The sequence below is a fragment of the Chroicocephalus ridibundus genome, unplaced genomic scaffold (assembly GCF_963924245.1).
Source record: "Chroicocephalus ridibundus unplaced genomic scaffold, bChrRid1.1 SCAFFOLD_94, whole genome shotgun sequence".
NCBI lineage: Eukaryota > Metazoa > Chordata > Aves > Charadriiformes > Laridae > Chroicocephalus > Chroicocephalus ridibundus.
In genome coordinates, this window is record NW_026961295.1 from 577,640 (window position 1) to 599,435 (window position 21,796).

At 57.7% G+C, this 21,796-nt stretch overlaps 2 protein-coding genes and 1 long non-coding RNA gene across 3 annotated transcripts in view; 2 read left to right on the top strand and 1 right to left on the bottom strand.

The window, feature by feature from the left end:
* The first annotated feature begins 245 nt into the window (after positions 1–245).
* On the top strand, positions 246–1,619 carry LOC134509192 (uncharacterized). Its single transcript, XR_010069252.1, has 4 exons — positions 246–342; positions 1,043–1,075; positions 1,201–1,236; positions 1,550–1,619. It is a non-coding gene; the product is annotated as an uncharacterized LOC134509192 (long non-coding RNA).
* Positions 1,620–4,517: 2,898 nt separating this feature from the next.
* On the bottom strand, positions 4,518–5,425 carry LOC134509191 (transmembrane protein 107-like; the record flags this gene model as incomplete). Its single annotated transcript, XM_063321674.1, has 3 exons — positions 4,518–4,587; positions 4,677–4,773; positions 5,338–5,425. Coding segments are annotated over 3 exons (255 nt in total), but the record flags the coding sequence as incomplete, so codon positions are not given.
* A 14,527-nt stretch (positions 5,426–19,952) lies between these two features.
* Positions 19,953–21,796, top strand: part of LOC134509184 (deleted in malignant brain tumors 1 protein-like) — a 78,904-nt gene continuing 77,060 nt past the window's right edge. Inside the window, exon 1 of the mRNA XM_063321668.1 lies at positions 19,953–20,302. Coding sequence (XP_063177738.1) covers positions 19,953–20,302 — 350 coding nt within the window. The remainder of the gene's footprint in view (positions 20,303–21,796) is intronic.

Genomic DNA, 21,796 nt, shown 5'->3' on the forward strand with positions numbered 1-21,796 from the left:
CTGTCGGGAGGCTCCGGCCACCCCTTCCAGCCGCCCCCCGGTGCTGGGGCCTTTCCCTGCCCAGCTGCCCCATGCCCACGCTGGACCGGTGCCAGGACAGAGGTGACTCTGTGCCGGGGCTGGGCTGGTGGCCAGGGCCGGTGTCTCTGCCAAGGCCAGCTTTGCCGCGGGGGCTCTCGGGGCAGGGAGGGAGGAGCAGGAGTCCCGGGGGGGATAAATCTGCCCCTTCACCTTCCCCAGCTGCAGCCGGGACTCTCCGCACGGCAGAGGAAGATGAAGGTGGCGGTGCTCAGCCTGGCCCTGCTCTTCGCCGTCCTGCTCTGCACCCTGGAGGATGCCCAGGTGGGTCCCCAGGGCCGCGGGCCGGGCGGGGGACACGAAAGCCCTTGGCTTGGCCTCTCGTCTCGGCACCCCCACATCCGTCCCATCCCCCCCCGGCACCCCCGAGTCCCGTCCTTTTGGGCCCCGCTGCCATCTCCCCCCGGTGACACGCTCCGTGTCCCACCTCTCCGTCGTTGCCGAGGTCTTTCTTCCCCTCATCCCCCTCAGCCCTTCACCTTCCCCCCTTTCCCCGGCAGCGGTGTCCCTGCAGCCCCTGCCCGACCCCGCCATCCCCCCACGCCGTCCCCTCGTTGTGCTCCTCCGCTCTCCTCCCCCCTCTGCCCCCACCAGCCACCGCCTCGGAGCCCCCACGGCCCCTGCGCTTGGGTTCCTTCCCTCTCCTGTCCGTCCCACGCCCCCCCGGTCCTCCAGAGCCCCCGGCCCCGGCCCTCGGGGGTCCCGCCGACCGCCCCCACGCCCCATCGCTGCATCCCCACCACCCCCCACCCCCGTCCTCTCTGGGGCTCCTGAACTCCCCGTGGTCCCTTCATCTCCGTCCTCACCCCTGGTCCTCGTGTGAGGTGAAACCTGGGGGAGCGATGGTGCTGGGGGGCAGCAGAAGGCCTTTTCCTGGGAAGCCTTGGGGCCGAGGGGAGCCTGTGTTGTCCCCCCCGGCCCCACCATGGTCCCCTCCAGCCCCCGCTGCGTTCTTTCTCCCCAGGCCTTCGAAGCAAGCGGAGGTTACTGCATCGGGGTAAGCGGCGGGTGGGCTGGGAGGGCGCCCAGTCTGCAGAACTGGGGGGGCCGCTCGGTCCCCCCGTTGCTCGCCGGGGCTGGGGACATCCCAGTGACCCGGGCGACCCCACGGTCTCTCCACAGGGGGCAATCGACTTCGGGCGAGTGAAGAGGGCTGCGGTAGGTACAGCCAGCTCTGCTGCCCCCAGACCCTCCCTCCCACGGCCACCGCGCTCCAGAGCATCCCAGTGCGCCCCAGTACCTGCACTGGGACCCCACTCGACTCTCCAGTGTCTGCACTGGGACCCCACTCCCTCCCAGTATCTGCACTGGGACCCCACTCGCCCCCCACTATCTGCACTGGGACCCCACACCCTCCCCCCAGTACCTGCGCTGGGGCCCCACTCCCCCTCAGTGCCCGCACTGGGAGCCCACTTGCCCCCAGCCCCCCCAGGGCTTTCCCAGCGCCTCCCTGACCCCCCCGTCTCCCCAGGCCCCCCGGGCTGAGAAGCTGCTGGAGCTGGCGCGCCAGAGACGCATGGCTGAGGCGGCCGAGGCCTAGGTGAGTGACGTCCCGGCCGCTCCAGCCCCACGGAGGGTCCTGGGCCCCAGGGGGTCCCCAAGCCCTCGCGGCCGGGACTGCTGGGGCCGCGGGACGACGAGGGGATGGCGGCGACGCGTGTCCCGGGCCAGCGGGACGCAGCTGCTGCCCTGCCAGTCCCCACACCCGGGGGGGGTTGCACAGACTGCCCGGGGCCCCGCCGCGGCCGAGCAGGGGGCTCTGGTGCCCCCCAGGATGCCCGCGGGGGCCGGGCGGGGCTTGGGGAGGTTTCGGGGTGTCCCCGGGTAAGGCCACGCCGGGCAAGGGGCTGGGGGTGCCCCGGGGGGCTCAGGAGAGCCAGGTCCTGCCCTGGGTGCGTGGGGGGCTCCGGGTCCCTTCTCCGTCCCCAGGGCTCTGCGGGGAGACGGGGGGGACGCGGCCGCTCTCCTGGCCTGGCGCACGCCGGGGGGGTCTCACGCCAGACTCTGTCTTCCAGGACTGGAACCGGCGGTGACGCCCTCGTCCCGTCCCCCCCAAGTGGCACGAGGAGATGATCATCCCTGGATGGCCCCCCCCGACCCCCGGGAGCCCCGGACCGTTGCCCTCTCGCCATCAATAAACTCCTTCAGCAAAGCTTCGCTCCGCGTCTGCCTGCGCGTGGCCCCCCCTCCGTGGCCCCTCTCCCCGTGGTGTGGGGCAGGAGAGGAGCGTGGAGGGACGGCCCGGACCTCTGGGCTCCTGCCCCACGGACTCAGCCCTCTGGGGGGTTCCCAGGCCATTTCGGAGCCCCACGCCTGGCCACCTGCCTTCCTGAACCGCCCCCCCCCCAGCCCACCCCCTTCTCTGGGGCGTCGCGGGTTGGGGAGGAGCCTCAGGAACCTGGAGAATCCCCCAGGGATTTGTGACCCAGCTCCGTCCCCGCCGGGGGGCTCCTCCGATGTCCGGGAGTGGGGTTTGGCGCTGGCTGCGGTCGGAACCACCCCAAAAAGGCTGCTCCAAGGAGCCCCCGGGGGGGCTGGAAGTGGCCAACTGGGACAGACCGTCTTGGGAGAGGAGGGGGCCGGGGAGAGATGGGCGGCACAGGACGGAAACGCTGGCGCGGGCTCGTCACGGGTCCCCCTTGGGAGAGAGCTCCATGGGAGCCGGGCTGGAACTCGCCCCTCGGCTCCGCGCGGTGCTGGAGGCTGAGCTCACAACCTCTCCTGGGAATTCCCCACCATTCTGGGGGGAAATGCCCTCCTTTTGGGGGAGGGGGGGGGCCAGCTTCTTCCGCCCCAGAGAACCACAGAATTGCCCAGGTCGGAAGGGACCTTTCACATCATCGAGGCCAACCATGGACCAAAACTGCCAAATCCATCACTATTCCATGTCCCCAAACCCCCACGTCCCCAAAACCCCACATCCATCAAAATCTATGTCCCAAAACCCCACGTCCCCAAAACCCCATATCCATCAAAATCTATGTCCCAAAACCCCACGTCCCCAAAACCCCATATCCATCAAAATCTGCCCCTAAAACCCACGTCCCTAAAAACCCACGTCCCCCAAACCCTATGTCCCCAAAACCCCACATCCCCAAAACCCAGGTCCCCAAAACCCCATGTCCCCCTCCTTCCCATGGGCCCTTTCCCATGCCCTCACCCCCCCAATTCCCTCTCCTCCATCTCCTTCAGCGACCATCATCCAGCCCCCACCACAGCAGGGTCACCCGGGGCAGGTGGGCCAGGACCGCTCCAGGCAGGGTTGGGATATCTCTGGAGAAGGACACTCTCTAGGCACCGTGTCCCCAAGCTCCATCTCCCTCCAAGCGAAATTTTCCTTGTTTGCCGTGTCCCGGTTTGTCCCCGTTGCCCCTTGTCCTGTCACTGGGCCCCGTCCTCCTGCCCCCCGCCCCGTAGCTATTGAGGAACGGTCACAAATATCCTCCTTTGAGGATCTTCAACATCTTTTCCAACCCAAATGATTCCAGGATTCCAAGATTTCCCGTCTTCAGGGGGGTTGGCTGTGGGGGGATCATTCCCAGGGGGCACCGGAGGGTCCCCGGGGGGGGGGGACTCCCAGCGTTGCAGGGCTGGGAGCTGCCAACTGGGAAACTGGGAGAAACGGGAGAAACCAGAGACCAGGCGAGTGGGGTCCCAGTGCGGAGAGTGGAGGGCACAAGGTGGGGCGTATGGGGCAAGGGGGGACCTATGGGGCAGTGCAGATGTCCATGGGGTGGAGGATGTATGGGGCACAAGGAGTGTCCCTCGTGCCCGCAGCCCCCTCACACACACGGCTCTTGCACACCTCCGAGGGTGCACGCCCCGGTCGCACGGCCCCATTGCACGCACAGGCAGCCATTCCCGGCACCCACGCGCACCCACCGACAGCCACACACTCCGCTGGAGCGACTCGTTACCGCGCTTGGCCCAGCCCCACTCCTTTCATGGACGTGTAATCACACCCCGTCATGCAGCACCAATCACATACTCACCACAAAACAGAAATCCCACTGTACCACACTAACGCTATCTCCTCCTCCCCCGCGGGGGCGGGCATCCGCCACCACCCCCTACCCAACGGCGACCCGCCCTACCCCCCTCCCTCCGCCCCCCTCGCACTCCCCTGATGCCCCCCGCCGTCTCCCCCCATCTCCTTCCCTCATCCCCCTCCCGATCCCCAAAAAGCCCCTCCTTCCTCTCTCCCGCGCGCTCCCAGCCTGCCCCGCGGCTCTCATTTGCATGAGGAGCGGGGCCACCGCCCCGTCTTTCTGCGCCAAAGCCGTGGCGCGCCGGCGCTTTCCCGCGCTAAACCCTTTAATTTCTCAACACGGCGGTGGAAGTTGGGGGGGGGAAGGGGGGGATCAGCGCATATTGGGGACCCTCGGGGGGGTTCGGGGGGGGTGGGGGGGTACGGACACCGACAATCCCCACCCCGGGGCTCAGAGGGCTCTTCTCCTGCACCCCGGAATGGAGACCAGCAGCAGCGCCTCGGTGACAGCGGGAGGGACACTGCGGGGCGGGGGGGCGAATGGAGGGTGTCAGTCAGGTGTAAGCGGGGGGGGACACCCCAACAAAGACCCCCTCCCCCCGCGACCCACCTGCAGAGGCCGAAGAGGAGCCAGAAGGAGCCGCCGTCCCAGTCCTCCAGCAGGGCCAGGGCCAGGCCCAGGGCAGCCGCCACGTGGGCCCCCAGCACTGCCCCACGTCAGGGAAAATCACCCCAAAAATGGGGGCGGGGCGGCCCCTCCCCCCCGGGCACCCCCCCCACTGGGCGGAATTGGGCGAAACCCACCTCCCCCCGGGCCTGGCAGGGCCCCCCCCGTGACCTTTGGAGGGGGGAAGGAACCTCCCTGATGGCAGCCCCCCGGTTTTGGGGTGTCTTGCCCCCCATTTCAGGGATCCCCCCCCTCATTTCGGATCCCCGCACACACCTTTTGGGGTTCCCCCCCCGTTTTTGGCCCCCCTCCCATGTTGGGCCCTGTCCCCCCTTATGTTTCGTCCCCCCCCATATTTTAGGCCCCCCCCGTGTTTCAGGGTCACCCCCCATGTTTTGTGTGTGTGTGTGTCCCATTTCGGGGTCCCCCCCCGTTTCAGGGCCTCCCCCGCTTTATTGGGTCCCCCCCCCATTTCAGGGCATCTCCCCCCTGCCCCATTTAAGGCCCCTCCCCCCCCTCCAGTTTTAGGCCCCTCCCCCCCAGTTTTAGGGCCCCCCCATTTTTAGGGTGTCCCCCCCCGGGTTTTGGGGCCCCCCCAAGATACAGAAGAGGCTCTGCCCGGGCCGGAACATGGAGACCCCTGAGAAGAACCCGACGAACTCGACCCCCAGCAGCCCCAGGGCCCCCCCAAAAGCCCCCTTCAGCCTGCAGGGACACAGGGGGGGTCGGGGGGGGCACAGGGACATCCCCCCCCCGCGGGGAACACGGTGGGCACCGAGATACCCGGGGCGGGGGAGGCAGGGGGAGACCCTTTTGGGGGGGACAGGCAGAGGGTGGGACAAACACGGGGACCCCCACTGGGGACACGGGGGGCACTGAGATACCCGTGGGGGGGGGGCAGTGGGAGACCCTTTTGTGGGGGGACACGGAGAGGGGGGGACAAATACGGGGACCCCCACTGGGGACACGGGGGACACTGAGATACCCGGGGGGGGGGGGGGCAGGGATACACCCTAGTGGGTGGGGACAGGAGGTGGGGGGGACACACGGAGATCCCCCCCAGTGGGGACACGGGTGGGTCGGGGAGGGGGCCGCCCCACGGGGGACAGGAGGGGACGTGGGGGGGGCACCAAGATGGTGTGGGGGGGTCGGTCTGAGGCATGTGGAGGTGTGTGAACATGTGTGTGGCCACGCACAGTGGGGTGTGGAGGCATCTGGAGGTGTGTGGGCACATGTGGATGCGTGTGGGCACGTGTGGAGAATGGAGTGGAAGCCTGTGGGGGTGTGTGGACACGCGTGTGGACACGTGTGGAGGCCTGTGGTCAAGAGTGGACACGTGTGGAGGTGTGTGGACACATGTGGACATGTGTGGAAGCCCATGTGGGTGTGTGGACACATGTGGAGACAGGAGTGGTGGCATGTGGACACACATGTGGACACATGTGGAGGCGTGTGGACACATGTGCAGACACGCGTGGAAGCCTGTGGGGGTGTGCGGACATGCAAGTGGACACGTGTGGAGGAGTGTGGTTGGGAGTGGAGGCATGTGGAGGTGTGTGGACACGTGTGCAGAGGCGCATGGAAGCCTGTGGGGGTGTGTGGACACGTGTAGACAGGTGGGGAGGTGAATGGACATGCGTGTGGACACGAGCGGAGGGGGAGGTGCTGATCTGCTCTCTCTGGTGACCAGCAGCAGGACACGAAGAAATGGAACGAAGCTGCATCGGGGGAAATTCCGCCTGGATGTGAGACAAAGGTTCTTCACTGAGAGGGTGGTCAGTCGCTGGCTCCCCAGGGGAGTGGTCCCGGCACCCAGCCTGCCAGAGGTCAAGGAGCATCTGGACATCGGTCTTTGTCATATGATTCAGTTGTAGGTGCTTCCGTGAGGAGCTGGGAGTTGGACTTGAGCCTTGTGGGTCCCTTCCAACTCGGCATCTTCTGTGATTCTCTGGGGGGGCAGCAACTGGAGAGATCCCCTCCGGTGGGTTCGAGGCCGAGTCCGTGAACGTCAGACGCTGCGAGGAAGTTGAAGGAACCTCTCAAGGAGTCAAAGTTGGGTTCAAACTCCAAATTTTCTTGTGTTGTTGATGGGTCCCACTGAGGGACACCACTGAGGAATTGCCCCCCGGGTCTGGTTACAGCAGAAAACTGGAGGCAGCGATGGCAGGTCGGGAAAAGCAAGTTGAAGGTGACCCTGATGCTGGGTAAACCTGGATGTGTTTCATTAGTGCAAAGGGCCAAGGCCTGACTCCATCGCCCAAAGGGCCAAGGCCTGACCCCCAGTCCCCAGGAAGGGAGATCCTCTCCCTCACTCCTTCCTCAGGGCTCTTCCTGGGACAGTGGGATGTGGAGATGTGCAGTGCCAAGGGCAGGACTAGGGTACGACACCTCCCAGGCTCCTGAGTGTGGACAAGGAGGCAACAAGACCGCAGTGCTGGAAGGACTGGTTGTCTCAGAGGCATCAGTGGCAGAGACAACAGCCATAGCCCAAGACATGAAGAGGTTGGCTCTGTTAGGGGCCTTTCAGCTTTGCCACATCCCTCTGTCTTCTCCACCACAGGCTGTCCTACAGTGTCCCATCACCTCTGCCTCTTTCCCTGCAGGCTGTAGTCTTCCACCTGGCTGCCCCATCTTGCTGCCACCTTCCTTTGCTGAGATCTCTCCATCCTCCCTGACTCTTCCTTGAAACACAAAGCATTGGGCTGATCCAGAGTCGTTCTGGGTGGCGCGTTGCACCACAGCACTGCCCTTGGAGTGATGTTTCTTTCTCCTCGTGGCCAGCCTGCACCTCCCCACTTGCCCGTCGTGGCAATATTTCTTTCTGTTTTCCACTGTTTCATGCTGTTTTCCACTAGGAAGAAAAGCTCCACCAGCTCTGAAAGCACCCTTCCAGCACGCTCAGGCTCCTCCCATACCGTCCTCAGTCTTCACACCACTGAGCCCAGGGCTCTCAGCCTCTAGATACTGGTCAAGTGCTTGAGGCCTCCAAACCCTGTCTTGGGAGATCTCTGGGCTCTCTCCACGGTGTTTGCAGGTGAAATCACAGTGGTCATAGGCCAAGAAAGATGGAGTGAGACTTTTTACCAAGGCCTGTAATAGCAGAACAAGGGGCAATGGCTTGCAGTTGCGGATGCCCCATGCCTGGACATGTCCAAGGTCAGGAGCTTGGAGCAACCTGAACTAGTGACTAGGGACGATTACTTCCGTGGTCCAATTCACCACACTGTTCCTGATAGAGGCCAGGATGCTGTTGGCCACCTGGGCACACTGCTGGGTCATATTCAGATGCCTGTCAACCAAAAAACCCCCAGGTCCTTTCCTGCCAGGCAGCTCTCCAGTCACTCCTCCCCAAGCCTGTAGCGATGCATGGGGTTGTTGTGACCCAAGTGCAGGACCTGGCACTTGGCCTTGTTGAACCTCATGCCCTTGGCCTCGCACCATCGATCCAGCCTGTCCAGGTCCCTCTGCAACGCCCTCCTACCCTCGAGCAGGTCGACACACACCCCCAACTTGGTGTCATCTGTGAACTTACTTGGGGTGCACTCGATCCCATTGTCCAGATCATTGATAAAGATTTTAAAGAGAATCGGCCCCAGTACTGAGCCCTGGGGAACACCACTCGTGACCGGCCACCAACTGGATTGAACTCCATTCACCATCACTCATTGGGCCCGGCTGTCCCAGCAGTTTTTCACCCAGCGAAGCGTACGCCCATCCAAGCCATGGGCAGCCAGTTTCTCCAGGAGAACACTGTGGGAAACTGTGTCAAAAAGCTTTACTAAACTCCACGTAAACAACATCCACAGCCTTTCCCTCATCCACTCAGCGGGTCACCTTATTTTAGAAGGAGATCAGGGTTGTCAAGCACGACCTGCCTTTCGTGAACCCATGCTGACTGCGCCTGATCACCTGGTTGTTCTTCATGTGCCACATAATGGCACTCAGGATGACCTGTTCCATAATCAGGATGATGTCTTCCAAGTTGCTCTTCCATGCGGATGATGTGGGAAGGGAGGTGCAATGACACGTGCAGAATGACAGTAGGACACCTCCCAGGCTGCCAGGTGGGGACGAGGAGGCCATCAGGCTCTTGTACTCCTTATAGGCATCAGTGGCAGAAATAACAGTCACAGACACGGAGATTAAGACCTTGGATCTCTTGGGGGCTTTTCACATTTCAACAGCCCCACACTGTTGAAACCACCGCAAGCTGTCCTATTGTGTTCCACACCTGGGCATGGTCCCTGCAGGCTGCAGACATCTCCCCTGCTCCTCCACCTTGCTCTCGCCTGAGCAACTCACTAAGCTTTCTGAAGTCTCGCCATCCTTCGGGGATATGTCTTTAATAAACACAAAGCCACGGGCTGATCCACATTCTTTCTGGTTGGCCGCCTTTTCCACAGCACTGCCCTTGGAGTGACGTTTCTTTCTCCCATTTCCTGTTTAAACCTCCCAAGCTACAAGTTCTGGCATTCTTTCTTTCTCATGCGGTCTCCCACGAAGAAGAAAAGCCCCATCATCTCTGAAACCGTCCTTCGAGCAACCCCTGTCCTGCTCAGAGCCTCTCCACCATGGGGCCAAAGGGGCAAAGAAGCCCACATTCCTCAGCCTCCCCACGCAGCGCATGTGCACTATATGCTGAAACACACCTGGGCAGACCTCCTCTGGGCACTCTCCAGTTCCTCCCCACTCCTCCAAAATGGGGAGCTGCACACAGGGGGACACTTTTCTTTGGGGGGCCACTCCAGTTCCCAGCACCTTCTCCTCAGGATCACTGCTCAGCACGTTAGGTCCCAGTGGGCTCTGATGCACCTGGTTATTCCTTCCTCCCCCTCAGTGCAGGACTGGATGCTTCTCCTTGTAAACTTCTAGAGGTTGCTCTTGGCCATATCCCAGAGTTTCTCAAGGTTCCCCTGAAGTGAAGCTCCATTGCCCTGGAATGAAGATCCATTTGCTCAGCTGTTCATGTTTCTATGCTGATGGCTCACCCTGGTGGTGCTGTCTCTCACAAGATAACATGAGGAGTTGCAGGCCACGATACACAATTAAAGGAGGTACTAGTTCAATAGAATTGCCGCCTCAAGTAGGAAGTACCGTGACAACCATCACCAAAATACCAGTGAGGGTACTGGTATGGTGCGCTGCCTGTATGGCAGACTGCGTCAGTGGGAAATATAGACCTGTATAGACACACAGAGAAAATGGATCCCTCCAGGAGCTGGTTGTAGATGCTCTATCTAGAAGCCGGCCCCAGGATCTCCTCATCCCTCAGTTCCCCCCCAACATAAACAAGCACACGCACACACAAATGTGTGTCTCCAGTATGGAAACACAAAACCCCTGAGGCTGGCAGGCAGCCAGCTTCCACCTCCTCTGTGCTTCCTCTTCAGGCTTGGGTTTTGTCAGGAGCTTCTTTCTCATCCACGCCTTCCTTTCTGAATGTCAAGGCGGGCCATTGTGGAGCGTGAAGAGGAGATCCTCAAACAGCCCTCTGCACCCTGCTTCTCTGCCGCGATTGAGAGACGGGACGCTGCTTGATGCAAGCAAAATGTCCGTTTATTAGACGCGTCGGAAAGCCTTTTATACAGCTACTTAACAGTTACACAAATTACACAAATTCTATCATTTCTAATTGGCTTAGCTCTAAATGTTTCATTACAATAATCCCTCCTACTTGCGGTTTCGCTACATGCTAGAAGCTACGGTTTTGCTATGTGCTAGAAGCTACAGTGATAACTTGTTGCCTACTCCCTACTTCTTCAAGGTTATTTATCTCGGACCTGCAAGGCCAGCTGTTCCCTGACTCCTCAGAGTTATTTGTCCCAGATCTGCAAGGTTGGCATGCCCTCGAGTTTCTTGCATACTTGTACTTTTCCGCTAGCTGCCCCGACATCTCCCCCTTTTTTGTTTCTTTAAAGGCAGAACTGAGGCGCGGGTTTAAAGGTCATCATACTCAGTGAGCTGGACAGAACTAACACTAGCGTAAATCTTTGGAATATCGCCGTTTTGAATAAACCATGTATGTCGAACAACTTTAGTCACCATAGACCTGACACAGGAAAGAACGCAGCTTAGAATCAAAAGGCCTACCAATATAATAACTAATATGAGCACAGCAGATTGTACCAGGCTCCTAAGCCAGCCCTTTAGCCCAAACCAATCACCCAAAGCACCCAATCCGAAGAAGTCCGTATCAGATTGCACCTTTTGTGAATGCGTGAGGAGTTGTGTAATTTGCTTATGTATCGAAGAAGAGTGGTCCTCTAAGTCCATGCAGCACATTCCGTCAAAGTCCTCACAGCCATGTCCGTGGGCCAGTAGCAAGTCTCTGCTCTATTGTCCATAAAAGCACTGCATCAGTCCTCCGAATGTTCTTCGGTATGCTGTTCAGGGGAATGATCTAGCTGTGGATTGGTGTTGTGGCCATCCGATTGTGGTAGGGGTTCACGGAAAGGTCGCACGCTCTTCGCTGGGATCCACCTGGGGCCTCGTTCTGTGGAAACACAAGCATAGCCTCTGCCCCATGTGACAAGGGGGTACGGCCCCAAGACCTTACCTGTCTCAGGGTCGCGGATCAGGAATGGAGCTTTTACGCTGGCTTCGAAAGAAGTGTTTGTGTTAAAGTGGCGAACGATCGGAGGGTTGTTATCTATTAAAGAACAATTTAAAAAGTTAAAAACATACAAGGCTTTCTGTAGACGTTCTTCAGGGGTGGCTGTCCCTACTCCCCCTTTCTGTTGCTGTAACAAGTGCTTTAAAGACTGATGAGAGCGTTCAATCAGGGACTGGCCCATAGGGGAATGCGGGATCCCAGTGATGTGAGTGATCCCCCAAGAGATAAAAAAGGTTTCAAGTGCAGCCGAGACATAAGCAGGACCATTGTCTGTTTTGATTTGTGCAGGGATGCCTAAGGTAGCAAAAGCACGCAGCAGATGCCTGCGAACATCTTTCGCCGCCTCCCCCACATGGCAGGAGGCAAATAGAGCTCCTGAAAAGGTGTCAATAGAGGAATGGACGTATTTTAATCTCCCAAATTCTGGATAGTGTGTGACATCCGTCTGCCATAATTGCAGGCTTTGTAAGCCTCTGGGATTAACCCCGCCTGGGGCCGTAGGAAAGGAATGTTTTTGACAATCAGGGCAGACAGTGATAATGTTCGCCAAACTGACGTTTGAGGCCCCCTGCATTCTGATGGAAAAAGGAATGACTAAGCTTAGCTTGTGCAATACGGTCAGGTAAAACTTGTACCGGCAGAGCGAGCATATCAGCCCGTCGATTGCCTTCTGCAATAAACCCAGGTAAAGAGGTGTGCGATCTAACATGTAAAACAAAATAGGGATGTGTTCGAGAGGTTAAAAGGAAAACAAGTTCCTGCAACAAAGCAAACAAATCAGCATGCGAAGTATGACGCAGCACCGAGGCCTCTGCCCGTTCGTCGACGCCTGCAACATAAGCAGAATCAGTAATAAGATTCAGTGGTGTAGACCACTTACGAAAAGCTCGAACAACAGCGGCAAGCTCTACGATTTGAGGGGACCCGGAGACTGTCTCAACGTCCGACTCCCATTGTTGAGAGCGGTCATCCCACCAGACAATCACCGACTTGTGTGTTTTTCCAGACCCATCGGTGAACACAGTAAGGCCTTGGAGGGGCTGGTGACATCTCTTTGGTATGGATATTAAGTTAAAATGAGCATGTAGAAGCTTGTGGGACGGAGGATGTGAGGTTAGTTGACCCGTATAATCTGTTAAGGCAAACACAAAAGCATCAGACTGTTGGAATAACCATTGTAGGTACATATTAGTTACAGGTAAACAGATAGAAGCAAAGTCCATCCCTGACAGGGCAAGCAAGCGCTGCCGTGCTTTAATTATCAAGGAAGCAAACATTTCATGTTGTGTCTAAATTGTTTTAGTGGGCTGGTTGGGTAAAAAGACCCACTCAATGATTAATAAGGGATCAGGATTGTTAGGGTCCCATTGAAAAATCAAAGCATATGGCTGACGTGCAGGGTTCAAAATAATTAAATTGAAGGGCAATTCAGGCGCACAGCGGTGTGCTTGCTGTGAGGCAATGGCTTCCGCTACTTTTTGTAATGAGGCAGCGGCTTCAGGACCAAGTCGACGAGGGGAGCGTAAATCGGAATCTCCCTTGAGGAGTTCAAACAAAGGGCTTAAGTCTGAATTGGAGATTCCTAGCAAGGGTCGGACCCAAGTAATGGTCCCTAATAATTTTTGAACATCGTGCAAATTTTTAATGTCCGCCTGTATATGCACAGGTTGGGGAACTATCGTCTGGGTCCTGATGCGCCAACACAAGTAGGTCCAAGGGGGCATTTTCTGGACTTTTTCGGGCGCAATACAGAGGCCTGCCGAATTGACAGCGGCCGTGACAAGGGCTACGGCCTTTTCCATGAGCTCAAGGTGAGGCGCAGCCGTCAAGATATCATCCATATAATGATATAACAGAACTTGAGGCAACGCAACCCTGACAGGGCTAAGTACCTTAGCGACATACCATTGACAAATTGTCGGGCTATTTTTCATTCCCTGTGGCAGTACAACCCACTGATATCGTTGCACAGGGGCTTGCATATTGACACTTGGGACTGAAAAAGCAAAGTTGGCAGCGTCATCAGGGTGTAGTGGAATGTTAAAAAAGCAATCCTTAAGGTCGATAACGGTGAGATGCCAATTGCGGGGGATCATAGTTGGAGAAGGGAGCCCTGGCTGCAGAGCTCCCATATCTACCATAGCATCATTGATTTTTCTGAGATCATGGAGCAGGCGCCACTTGCCAGATTGCTTCTTAATAACAAAGACAGGTGAATTCCAAGGACTAGTAGTAGGTACTATATGTCCTTTTGCTAATTGTTCCATAACCAGTTCTTGGAGAGCGCGAAGCTTTTCGAGTGGTAGGGGCCATTGATCTACCCAAATGGGTGTCTGAGTTTTCCAAGTCAGTTTCAGGGTGTCGCGCACCTCAATGGCCCCTCCTAAAAATGCGACTGAATGGAAGTTCCCCATTGTGACAGCACATCACGTCCCCATAAGACCATAGGAACAGGCAGCACAAAAGGCTTGACGGAAGCCACTCGTCCTTCTGGGCCTTTGATTTGGATCAATTCCGAGGATTGGTGGCTTCTACCAACTCCTCCGATTCCGTCTAGTGCCTGAGGCACAGCTGCCAAAGGCCATTGTGGAGGCCACTTCGCCTGTGAAATTACGGTAACATCGGCCCCTGTGTCAATAATCCCATTTAGGATTACTTGCTGAGTGCCGTGAATAAGAGTACACTGACAAAGTGGTCGCTTCTGGGAAATGGACTGTACCCAGAGAATCTGTGGATCCCCAGTAGATCCAAAACCTCCTTGTCTTTGCTGTGGAGGTGGGTGGGGCGAAAGAGAGCTCGCGTTCTGCGGGATCAGTAGTAATTGTGCAATGCGGCTTCCTTTGGGTACTGTGCAAGGGGGAAATGGGGTCCAGGCCATGATTTTAATTTCCCCAACGGTATCCGCATCAATTACTCCAGGCAATACAAAAAGTCCGGCTAAGGTTACCGATGATCTCCCCAATAGTAGCCCTTGTGTTTTGGGGGCTAAAGGACCTGAAACATTAGTTGCTAATAAATGAACAGAGGAATCAAGCAACGTTACTGCGTGTGAGGTTGCCAGGTCCAATCCGGCGCTACCGGCTGTTGCTGGGCGAAGACTTGTGGCGGGGTCACACCCATCTGCATGGCTCAATTCACCGGGGACGATACTTGTGTCTGTGCGCGTCGCTGCCCCGCGCTCCGCAAGCGGTTTCCCTGTATCGGCTGCCCTTGCAAATTATACTTAGAACGACATTGATTAGCATAATGACGCCCTTTCCTGCATCGGGGACAGATCCCAGGGGCTTGAGCTTTAGCCCCCCCATTAGAAGCGAGACAATTTCGTTTGATATGGCCTGGTTTACCACAACCGTAGCAATTTCCTCCCCCAGACATGCCTCTCATAGCTGCGAAAGCAGCTGCCATCGCTTCAAATTTATGGTCCACAGTACCGATACGATTACAAGCCTCTACCATTTCAACCAAAGTCAGAGCTGGGTTAGGGAGAGATTTAAGTAATTTTTTACAGTCGGCGTTAGCATTTTCAACTGCTAATTTTAATAGCAAAATTTCTCGAGCTTCGGTATTATCTATTTGGCGTTCTAAAGCTTGCTTAAGTCTATCAATGAATTGCATGTACGGCTCCCGAGGTTCCTGCGTAATAGAGGTGAATGCCTTTTGAGGTTTACTGGAATTGGGTATTTTAAGTAAAGCCTTTTTTGCTTCTTCGCGGATCGCGTCCAGGGCCTCTCGTGGACAATCTTGAGCCTGTGCCGCTGGATCAGAGTGCTGACCCGTACCCATAAGGTGCTCCATGGTCAGTGCGGCAAGAGCAGCATTATTATGACCCACGTAGCTGGTGAGGAGAGTTTGAAGGCCCCCCCTCCAATGCGACTCCCAGAGGGAATACTGGGAAGGGGTTAATAACAATTGCGCTAGCGATTTTAAATCACGGGGAGTCATAACGTACGTATCAAAGACAGAAGACAGCAGGCTCGCAAAATATGGGGAAGAGAGCCCGTGTTCTGTGACGGTACGGCGCAGCTCTTTAATCACCGGGAAGGACAAAGCCTCCCACTGCACTCCCCGGCCTTGATAAATAACAGGGGTGACTATCGTTCGCGCTATTTCCAAGTCACCTTCTTTTAAAGCTTGACGTCTAATATTCGCCCACGTATCATGAGGGTCAGGGGGGTACAAGTCAGGCTCTTTATCGGGATCAACGGGCCCCGGGTCAAGCGGATCTTCCTCAGGAGGGTAGCCTGAAGCACAGACCTTTAAGGGTCCGGGCGACCTAGCGCGTCGCGGAGGTAGCGGAGGGGGAAGCAAAGGCTGAGCTGATGAAGGTTCCCCCTTAGTATCTGGAGAGTCTTTATGGCCCCTTTCCTGTGCCTTAATAGCCTCAAAGATATTTCTCCACCACGGAAGCAAACGCTGAGCCTCGGCATTCCCTGACGTCGCTGAGTCCCACAACTTTACCCCCACATCGTCCCAAAGTTCCTGGGTAAAAATACTGGAGGCCGTAACAGTGGGGATCTTCATTTGTACCCACTTAAGCATAATCTTTAAGTCCTGCCCGGAAATATCTTTTTTATGTTTCCGGAGGAGCGTTTTCATAACCTCATATACGTCTCTCTCTGCGGGGGACATCTGATTCCCCATGTTTCCCACAGCTCACCTCTTAAATCCAGAGGGATTCCTGGCCAGTTCCTGCTTCCTTTCAGCAGCTCATTCAAAGTTCCATGGGACTCGCAGCAAGCCGCTCAGCTAGGCGGTTCACCACCCCATCATGTCGGGGTCACCAATTTGCCGTGATTGAGAGACGGGACGCTGCTTGATGCAAGCAAGATGTCGGTTTATTAGACGTGTCGGAAAGCTTTTTATACAGCTACTTAACAGTTACACAAATTACACAAATTCTATCATTTCTAATTGGCTTAGCTCTAAATGTTTCATTACAATAATCCCTCCTACTTGCGGTTTTGCTACATGCTAGAAGCTACAGTTTTGGAATGTGCTAAAAGCTACAGTGATAACTTGTTGCCTACTCCTTACTTCTTCAAGGTTATTTATCTCAGACCTGCAAGGCCAGTTGTTCCCTGGCTCCTCAGAGTTATTTGTCTCAGGTCTGCAAGGTCGGCATGCCCTCGAATTTCTTGCATACTTGTACTTTTCTGCTAGCCGCCCCCGACAGGGAGAGGGCGGCGGGGTGGGGGGAGAGGGGCGGGAAGGGCCAGAGGGCCGGGGAGAGCAGGGGGGAGCTGGTCAGGGAGCTGCGGGAGGAGAAGTGCTGGTGAGGAGCGGGAAGAGATGGAGGGCAAGAGATGCTGGTTAAGCTGGCAGAGCAGCGCGGAGAGCCGCCTGACAGCAAAGGTGCCCGGTGGCCGCAGAGGAGCCCAGGGGAGCTGATTCTTTTGGAGGCCACCAGGGCAGCCTTCCTCCGCCCCTGGTTTTGGTGAGCGATGGAGCAGTGCAGAGCCGTCCCTCAGGCATGCAGGCCTCAGGAGGGCTTCCCAGTGCCCCAGTGAGAGATCCTGCTCCCAGGAAGCGCCTCCCATGGAGCAAAGGCCATATCCAGCCACCCGGCGCTGGGTACGGCTGCCCCAAGGGGTGTCTCAAGGAGGACGGGGCCGCCCGTCTGATGGCTCTGACACACAAATGGTGAGCTGAAGCCCCGTGGCCGTGGCTGGCTGGGTCAAAGTCTCCGAGTTTAGTGACATTTGGTGAACTCCTGCACTAAGTATCGCATGACTTGAAACATCCCTGAAAAAATGGTGGAGGTTTGTCTGCGTGTTCTGCATGCTTCTGGATGCTAGACTGTGGCTAGGAGGGAATGTGCTTAGTTATCTCTCAAAGGGAGACAAAAGAAGTGCCTAAGTAAGGGTCAGCGTAACTCTTCAGAGCTTTGGCTGTTTAAATGTTGACCTGAACTTCTACAGAAACGGTAAAACGCTTGCACTTTTCTTCTCTTCTAGTTCCTGCGTGGGTACAGGGAAGAAGGCAGCAGACGTACACATTAGCTAAACCCCCTTCTTATTGCCAGCCGTAAAGGCGCCTCTCGGCTGGGAGCCCGAGAAGGACCCCGTGTTACAATTCTTGCTCCTTTATGTGCCACCCTAAGGCGATTCACATATGCATTGTCACAGTCTAGGAAACTGAGGAGAAATAACTGGACTCCAGACGATCCAACGTGAATCAACAGAAGCCGTTTATTAAGCACAGATCATCATCTTTTATACCCTGCGTTGTAGCCATACACGCAACTCGCTTATTTCTGATTAGCTAGTTACACTGTCCACGCGCGGTGCATGCAGTTCATTCACACATCAGATTGGTTACAAGAATTCGCATAGTAAATTGTTTAGTCATTAGCACAACATGTTTCCTGCCTTCTCAGTTCCCGTTTTTCCCATGTACTAATTCCATCTTCTACCACCTGTTTTGCCCTTAATCTAATCTCTCACAGTAGGGAGGCTGGCTCACATGACCGTTTTCTCTCAGATACATTCCTACAATCTCGTCCCTCCCCAGTGCGGTCCCGCGTCTTCTCCCTGGACCCCGACCTGCGCCCGAACCCCAAACCCATCCTGGTCACCATCACGGTGCGGGGCCCTGTGGGGCTGGGGCAGGTCTATGGGGTGACCCTAGGGGTGAATGTCACTCTTGTGATTTCACCGCTGCTTGTGTAGCTTTTGGGCAAGGAGCAGGCATATGGCTTGTGTGGCCGCTTCTGATGCCATTAAAATAATATTTGGTCCCCACCCCAACATGGCTTTTTGGAATAACCGTCATCATCAGAAGCCTGTACGCGACACGCACACACGTGTGTGACAGCGGGACTCCTGAGCACGCAGCAGCAGCAGCAGGAGGGTGTGAGGTCATGGTCACTGTAACCCCTGAGCACACGGTGGTGGCAGCAGGAGGGACGTGAGGTCACTGTCGGTACCACTCATGAGCACACGGCAGCAGAAGTAGGAGAGTGTGAGGTCACCGTCAGTATAACCCACGAACACACAGCTTTGGCAGTAGGAAGGATGTGAGGTCACGTCACCGATGTCACCCCGTGCCCGTGGGGCTCGGTGCAGAGCGGCCATGTGCATGACAGGGGCATGACGGGGGCTGGGAGCTGCCTGTCCCCGTGTCTGCGAGGCCGAAGGAGCAGCCCCTGCGGCCCTGGCTGGAGCAGTCGGGGTGGGGGTGGCTCGGGGGCACCCCAGGGATGTGCCTGGGCACGGTGCCAGGAGGAAACCACAGACTTCCTGCCCGGGCGCTGCAGGGGGAGCGGGGGGAGCGCGTCGAGGCCACGTGGGCTGTGGTTTGTGCACCTGCAGGCTCCAGCTCCCGCTCCGCCCGTGGGGAATAACGGCCCCTGGGTGACACACTGAGAGTCAGGGACACGTCTGAGCCTCTGGGCTTCCCATCTGCTGCCAGGGCAGGGACATGATCCAGCTGCGGCTCCTGCGAGGGACTCACTGTGGGGCCCTGCAGGGAGGGACGGACAAGCCAACACTCCTGGGATGGAGCCCTTGCCCTGGATGAAGACCTCTCCCAGCTGCTGCTCCCAGCACAGTGAGGTCCGTAGCAGGGGCAGGGGCTGTTTCCTCCCCATCCTGACACAGACCCTGGTGCAGTCCCCGCTCCATGGTCACTGCAGCTTGGGGGCAGCTGGACACTTGCCTCATGGCTTCTTGGATGAGCCCAGCGCAGGAGATGCTCAGTGCTTCCAGGCCCACAGCAGGGTGCAAGGGGTGACTAACCAAGTTGCCCTGCACACCCAGCTTGTCCCATGATGATCTGCCACCACAGCGACCATGACACCGGCAGCGGGACATATATGTCCCTCATATATGGTCATGAACGGCGCTGGAGAAGTTCATTGGCGGGCTGGGCTGTGTCGGAGGGGAGATAGCTCCCGATAACGTCTAAAAAGGTGCTGCTGCTTCGATTGGCTCCTTCCGCGGCTGGGTCGGCATCTGCAGAGATATATCACCCTCCCATCATCGACGTCCCCATGAGTCCCCAGGGGCTGTGACAGGGAGTGGGGAAGAGCAGGGCTGTGCCAGCAGGGCAGGAGGCTCAGGATGGGAATGGAGGGACTCCTGTCCCCTCGGGTGCTGTGGCTGCTCCTCTGGGTGCAGCTCTGCAGAGGTAAGTGCCGGGTCCCTTTTCCCACAGCCCAGGGCCATCGGGTGTACCAGTGGGGTCATCAAGAGCCCTTTGGGAAGAGGGTTTCTTTCCAAGTGCCACTGAGATGAGGGTCAGAAGGAGCTCAAGTCCATGGACCCTGTGCCTTTGCCTGTGTCCATCTGGGTGGGAGAGGGTGTCTCCATGATGCTGTTAAGGGGTGCTGGGCTGGGGAGGAGCAGGTGCCCTGCGCACGGCCTGGCGATACAGGTTTTGGGTGGGCATGGGCAGGGGCCCTTTGAGGTGGGAGGAGGTGCTGAGGGCTGTGGACAGAAAATGGCCGGGCGGGTCTGGAGTTAGCACCCCCAGCCTGCACAGCCCATGGGGAGTGGGGGGACGCCCACACATCCCCAGGGAGAGCCTGGAGGGGAGAGGGCTCCCATCCTGGTGCCTGTGACAGGCAGGGAGGACCCCAGAGCTGCACTCTGTGACTCGGCGCTCTCATGACCAGTCCCGTCTTGGTGGTTGAAGGGGCTGCGGAGGTGAGACTGGAGGATGGCAGCGGACGCTGTGCTGGGAGAGTGGAGGCAAAACACCAGGGCCAGTGGGGGACCGTGTGTGATGACTCCTGGGACACGAATGATGCTGCAGTGGTTTGTAAGCAGCTGGGCTGTGGGTCCGCTGTCAAAGCTCCTGCTGAAGCACACTTTGGGCCAGGATCTGGCCCCATTTGGATGGATGATGTTGAGTGTCACGGCACAGAGTCGGCCCTGTCTGACTGTAGACACAATGGATGGGGTCAAAGCAACTGTGATCATGGTGAGGATGCTGGGGTGACATGCTCAGGTAAGGAGCCAATCTCTTCCCCACCTTTGGGACTGGGACAGGAGAAGGGACCTGGCTGTGCCCTCAGGGAGCAATGAACGGCTGCCAGGGCAGGGTCCTGTGTTGCTGGTCACACTGCCAAGCTGGGACTCTCATTGCTGGTGTCCCTGGTCCCTGAGGAAAGACCAGTGGGGTTCCACCCACCGCCGGGCCCCAAGATGGTTCATCCCACCGTCGGTTGGTGCCTGGGGCTGGGAGATGAATCCCCCTCAATGCCCCGCATTTTTTGTTGATTCTCATCTTTCTTCTCCAATTCAGCCAGCACCTGTCTGGCATTGCTGAGGGCCAGGTTCCCCTGTGCCAGAGGCACCGAGAGCTGCTCACGTGGCCACCCACAGCCCCAGAGAAGGGTGCAGAGTGGCCAGTGGCTGGCAGACACAAGTCCCTCAACCAAAGCAAAGGGGCCGTTCAAAGGGAAAAAGCCCTGTCCTTGGGCAGAGGAGCAGGGTGTGCCTGGTATATCTGTGCCATCAGCACCCATTGGGAGCTGCTGGGAGGGCCGTGGGGCTCTTTGCCTGTGGCCACCTTGCAGGGCAGGTGGGACATGGGTATGTAACTGCCAGAGGGCTGTGGGAACTCACAGGGTTCTTTGGTTACTCCAGGATTTGTCCGGCTGGTTGGAGGGGACAACCCCTGCTCAGGACGAGTGGAGATCCATGACGGGAGCCAGTGGAAAACTGTCTGTGACTCCGACTTTGGTCCCAAAGCTGCCGACGTGGTCTGCAGAGAGTTGCAGTGTGGCACAGCCCTGTCTGGTCCCGGGGCAGCTCACTTTGGAGAAGGGGCTGGTCCCACGTGGGACAGAGAGCTGCAGTGTGTGGGGAATGAATCCCTTCTCAGCTCCTGCCCCACGGGGTCCCCCAGGGACCGGCCCTGCCCCCACGCGAATGCTGCCGGTGTCACCTGCACACGTAAGGACTCAGGGCAGGGTGTTACCACCGGGGGTGTGCCGATGATGAGGGAGCAGGGACGGGACTGTGCTGTGCTGGGTGTGAGGACAGAAGGGGTGATCACAGAACCATAGGATGGTTTGGGTTGGAAGGGACCTTTCAATGTCATCTAGTCCAATTTGCCTGCAACCAGCAGGGACCTCTTCAACTAGATCAGGTTGCTCAGAGCCCCGTTAGACCTGACCTTGAATGTTTGTCTGCAGCCCTAAAAGGGTGCAGAAGGAGGAGAAAGGCAGGGTGTCCGTTTGCCCTCTACTCCACCACCCAAGGCAGCAAAAGCACAAGTCTGCCCTGTCTCATCCTTCTCTGTCCCGAGTTCACAGGGTTCAGGCTGGTGAACGGCAGCACGGCGTGTGAGGGGAGGGTGGAGGTCCATGTGCAGGGGACCTGGGGCACCCTCTGTGCCTCCCGCTGGGACCTCCTGGACGCCCACGTTCTCTGCCGTCACCTCAACTGCGGGTTTGCTGAGTCCATTCCTAAAGGAGGGCATTTTGGGAGAGGAACCGGCCCTG